A 5674-nucleotide genomic window follows, 5' to 3' on the forward strand; every position below is an offset into this window, starting at 1 on the left:
AACCCTTGGCTGACGGTTTCCCTCTGGTGATCTCGCTCTCGCTATCTAGACGACAATAACTTTATTAAACCTTGGCTGGAAATAGATAAAGCTTGAATGCATTGGTATACTTTATCCATAATCTGTTCAGTTTGGAAAATAATGACCCATGACACACACACATGCACACATTATCGGGTTGACAAACAGTGGCCGAATTCTGAATGATGAGATCTAGAAAAAAACTAATGCCCATTCTCTCAGACATAATGACATGGCCATTCTTTCACACACACACACACACACACACACACACACACACACACACACACACACATCTACATGGGCACAAGATAAGGTCCCATTTTCTCATACTTACTGACTTGCCACATTATTCTGTGCAACTTTGGACTTGGCGTTTACCTAGCTTGCTCTAGCTCACAATATCTATAACACACATGGGGTTATCTGAGTCCCCACTGGCTGATTCAAAGGTACATTAATGACCTCACACACAAAAATGCATCCCAATTTTGTACATAGACCCCACCCTTGCCACATTGTTTGACTGGACGGTTATTGGAGTTTGTCACTGGTGTTTGGTTCATTCAATAAATCTATGCTGATTCCTATTTACAAATTTATGCCTACCTTGTATATACACATGGCTTGATACTGGTCAATAACTTACTTTGTAATCTTGCTCTAATTTGACTCATCCCTACTTGGTTTACAACCTTTCTAATGGGACCGATGCAAGGTGGCCAACTTTATGTACAAAGGGATTCTCTGACCTAATTTTGGACTCCTTTGTTATGGCTTACCAAACTTGCTGTGGTGGCGAGTAAGTCAAATACCCAGCTGTGCACCTTTCATACTCTTGCGAGCCTTGAATACATCTCCTACTACTATTTACACATACATCTAAGTATCTGCAGTAACACGTTCCTCACTACCTTCATTATCCTGTCTAGGAGGGTTTTCCCTCACTTGTTGTACTTATGCTGTGTCTCCTTTCCCTACTCGCCATCCCTGATCTAGAACAAGTGATGATCCTCTCTCTCTCTCTCTCTCTCTCTCTCTCTCTCTCTCTCTCTCTCTCTCTCTCTCTCTCTCTCTCTCTCTCTCAACGAGGGCCTGGTATGAAGGCTTGCTATCATATGAAGCTTTTAGTCTCTTAACCTTCTCAGTATCTCAGAGTATGGGACTTGGGTTTCTATGCCTGGCTTGCCATAGATCTCGGATTTCATACATGATACAGGATCTCAGATTTCATACAGGATACATAAATCGCAACTCTGTGTATCTGCCAAATACCATCCACTACTACAGTCAAATCCACATGCGTTATCGTGTACAAACGAAAGGGATTCATCATACAGGTAGGTGCATCTGGACCTACTCAAGAGTTTTGGGAAGTATAAATACTTGCAAATTTCTTTGAAATACATCTTTTTCTTGCAGTTTTCTATATCTAGTTTAGATGAATAGAGTAATAGAGACAAAAATACACAAAAACATAATTTTGTTTGATACCAAATTGCCGGGATTTCTGCTTATAATATCAGTTATCTCAGGTGAAGATCTTGTAAAAGATAACTGCTTATGAAACCTTAGATGAAGTTCTGTGTGGAAAAAACAGTAAATGGAGTTGTGGAAAATCGGATCAAAAATCTAGCAGAATACGGTTTTTTTTGAAGTTCTGTTGTACAATATACTCACTCTATGGTGAAAAATTGTTTGTTCTTTAGATGTAAATCCTTTTGCGAACGTGGGTTTAAAGCCTAAAATCCTCATGTGAGGTGCTCCCGTGAGTTGATATGCTTTGGAATACTGGAATATAACTGGAAAAGCTTGGGAAATGATGTCAAAGTTTTGAAAAAATATAGATTTTTAAAACTAAATTCTTGCCATTGTTATGTGGGGCTTTCTACTTGGCATAATATCAACTTGCTGGATTTATGGATGGTGTTTTAACATTTCAACTTACTAGCATTTCATGTTATGAAGTGTTATTACTTTGTTTTTGGAACATAACCTTCTTGGCCTTTGAAGGATTAGATTAATCCGTATGCCATAATTAGGGATTCTAATCATAATGCAGGGAGGAAAAATCTTTGAGCATTATAGTATAGCTTCCTCACAACATGGTTTTGTAGATTGGATTTGGGGATCCATTGGCACTCGTATCTACCTATTTGATAACTAAAGTAGTCATTTGGTTAAGTCTTGAGCAAGATGTTCAAACTTCGTATTACTACACGGTTTTTTGCAGGTGATACTGGCCTTTTTCACATTTATGGTGATATGTGTTTGATTATAGTTGTATGGTTGGAGTTGAGTATAGTCACTGTACTAAATTCACTAATGGGAACTACTTTTCAACACTTTTCTCTTTGATGAATATATACATAATTCTTGAAAGTAGTGTTAGGATTTTACTTTGAACATTCTCCAAAGTTTTTTTTAAAAAATAGAGCCTTAATCCTCACGTGAGGGTCTCGAATGAGATGGCATTGGATTGGACTTCTGAAAATTAATTCAAATTACAAAGGAGATGCTGTCCATTTTTTTTGGAGTTAAATGATGTAAACATTATCGTAAATAAATAGCTCATTACTTAAACTTAATAGTTGACCTATGTTATGGTGTTAGTTTTTGTTGTAATTTTTGACACCAATAACAAAGGGAGGGAGTCGTTGACACGTGTCTTCCCACGTAATGCTAGTTCTGATAGGCTTGTGTTTCTGGATGGTGACATGTAAGAGATTCTTTCCTTGGGATTACAAAAAAAACTGTAGCAGTAACACAAGATTGTCCAATGTACCAGTTGGATCCTTCATGTAGATGTAGTGCAAGCTCATCCCAAAGGGTGGGCACATAAAGATACAACACTAAGATACTATATTGTAGTGATCAAAGATCAAATTATTGATCTAAATGACTGTATTATCCATTAGATACAGAATGTTGTATTGGTGTATATGAAATGATAATTGAGGTTGATGGTTTTAAAATATTGTTATTTAATATATTATTTAATACAATTGTCTAAGTATGGTTCAATTATGAGGGTTTTTCATACTTAAACACACACACACACACACAAGATGAGCTAGACGCTATGTATATAAACAAAATTCTCTCTCTCTCTCTCTCAAGCTCAACTGGGAGAGAGAGAGAGAGAGAGAGAGAGAGAGAGAGAGAGCTCAGGGAGCGGTCACTCTATGCTTGTCAATACCCCCCTCTTGTCGCTCTGGGCTCCATACACCAACACTCATCCCTCAAAGCTTTTTGGATCCCTAACCTGCATATAGCACTAACAACTCGCCCTGCTTCACATTAATGACCTCTTCTTTGTGGATTTCAGACTCATTCCCCACCTTCTCTCTCTTGCCACCACTTCTATCTACAAGTAGCTAGTGGTGTTGGTTTCAAGGGCCTCAAAATCAATGGCGTTGTTAAATTTATGGCAATTGAAAACTATGTAGATGACGCCATTATCCCGCATCTCTCCCCAAAGCTTCATGCAAAATATTTTGAGGAGCTTTGTGCAAATGAGTTGCTATTTGAAGAAGTGTTAGTAGCACCATTTGCGAAATTGGTTATAGTTGTGTTTCTCCTTTCATGCCCACATTACTCCCAAATGGTGGTGGAGCACATGGGTCTTCTTCCCAATCCTGGCATAAAGGAGGAATCTACAAAACAATTTCTCGAGATATTCAAACCAAAAAATTTCCCTTCGAAAACATCACTCGTATGCTCCTTCATGGAAGAGGCGTTGAAGCTTGCATTAATGAAGACTGTTGATTTTCTTGAAGAGGTGGATGCAATCATTGCGAATAAGTGTCTTGCTCGTGCATTTATTGCATCAATACTTGGGAAAGATGTAGTGTCTCCCTTGGCAAAACTATCATTTGAAGAGCAGATGCCAAGATGTTTGTTATAGATCAATTGGGTTGTTGCTCACCAGATAAGAGGAGGGCAAATATAACTAAAAGCCTAAAATCTAAGAAATGGTGATTAGTGTTAATTGATTATCCATTGTTCAAGGATAATCTAGGGGTGTGTACACCCTTTATGCCAAGCAATCTTTTGCTAGGGCAATATGGGCATCTTCTTTTTGCAAAGCATGCATGCTGCCCATGACATAACTTTGGACCCAAGTATTTGAGGAAAGTCTAAACTTCAGCGATATTTATTATGTAATGCCCTTTTTCATCAAGTCTTGATATATGATTAACTTAAGATTTAAGGGCGCGAGCGCGCGCGCGAGAGAGAGAGAGAGAGAGAGAGAGAGAGAGAGAGAGAGAGAGAGAGGGAATATATATATATATACACACACACACACATTTATATATGTTTGTGTGTGTGTGTGTGTGTAGAGAGAGAGAGATGGAAGAGAGAGAAATATATGGATAGACACACACACACACACACACACACGCACACACACACACACACACACACACACACACACACACAGAGAGAGAGAGAGAGAGAGAGAGAGAGAGAGAGAGAGAGAGAGAGAGAGAGCGTCTGCCGCACGTGTCATAGCTAGGGACTTGTCGAGCATCGTGTGCGAGCCACGAAGGTTGCAAGCACACAACTAGCAGGCCTAGAAAGCTCACAGAGAACAGGGGTGTGTCACTCACCTCCCTGCGCTTGTCGCCGTGAAGGATTCCTCGCCGCGAAGAAGAGGGAGCCGCCGTCGTACTGCACTCAACCGCCTCGCCGCCGCAGGTGCCGTCGCAATGCTCGATCACACTCACACTCTCTCCCTCTCTCCCTCTCTCCCTCAAGCACATACACACACACACACACACACACACACACCTGTGAGCACACAATGGAGATGGGGATGGAGATAGGGCAAGAGCACTTCTTCTATTGCACACTTAGAGAATGGGTCAATTTTAGGTTTAGGTGACTTTTATATGAGCTGGCCCCATTTACATTTGGGAGCCCATGCTTAGCCAAGTAACCCTTGCGTGTTCCAGTTAGAGTGCGCCTCTCATCGGCGATCACTCTACCCTATTCCTATTGGACCGACAAGCCCGGTGCCTGACTCTACTAAATAAATAATATGGCATCCGTCATAGGCGATAGGGTGTCCGTGAGCCACGCGGGTTAACATGCCCCCCTTCCTGATGTAGATTCCGTCCTCGGAAGCTATTGAGTTGAAGCTTGTTATGTCCATGTTGTAGAGCATTTGGATTTGAATCTGCAAGGCAAAGTCACTGTTTCAGCAAGCGGAATTATATGGCCATAAATCATGAGGGGAATGTAAAGTACATGTGGAAATGAGTAAATGCAAGATTTATGAAATGTTAAACTACCATTAAGGACAAATAAATCGCACTTTGAGTAAATTAATTAATCAAGAGTTTTGGGCTTATGGGTGAGTCTATCAATTCGTTAGTTATGACTAAGGTTAAAATAACTACTCTAGTACTAGCTAAGCTAAGAAGATTATCTAAATGCAAGATTCCCTAATTGTGCTTTTTAGCTTTGATTAGCCAACTAGCTCTCACAACTGCAAACAAAAGCTTGAAATGTTAACTGTAAGCTCGATGGAAATCTTTTAAATGTCATTCATTTTTTTTCTTTTTTTCTTTTTTACTTTGGTTCACAATCATTTGACGTGTGTGCTTATTTTGTATGTCCGGGGCTTTTTGCTTCTCAAAGAAAAGCG

At 39.8% G+C, this 5674-nt stretch overlaps 1 protein-coding gene across 1 annotated transcript; it reads left to right on the forward strand.

Moving 5' to 3' along the window:
• Positions 1 to 437: 437 nt before the first annotated feature.
• On the forward strand, positions 438 to 3928 carry LOC147465176 (chalcone--flavanone isomerase-like). Its single transcript, XM_086483542.1, has 2 exons — positions 438 to 473; positions 3350 to 3928. The coding sequence occupies exons 1-2, from the start codon at positions 438 to 440 to the stop codon at positions 3926 to 3928; spliced, it is 615 nt and encodes a 204-aa protein (XP_086339668.1).
• Positions 3929 to 5674: the final 1746 nt, after the last annotated feature.

This window comes from Adiantum capillus-veneris, chromosome 1 (assembly GCF_014529385.1).
Source record: "Adiantum capillus-veneris isolate H3 chromosome 1, ASM1452938v2, whole genome shotgun sequence".
Taxonomy (NCBI): domain Eukaryota; kingdom Viridiplantae; phylum Streptophyta; class Polypodiopsida; order Polypodiales; family Pteridaceae; genus Adiantum; species Adiantum capillus-veneris.

Bases quoted from the DNA above. Each gene is read 5' to 3' on its own strand.
- LOC147465176 (XM_086483542.1), top strand. From the start codon at position 438: ATGGGGTTATCTGAGTCCCCACTGGCTGATTCAAAG. The intron at 474-3,349 runs GTACATTAATGA...TGTGGATTTCAG, and splicing joins CCCCACTGGCTGATTCAAAG to ACTCATTCCCCACCTTCTCT.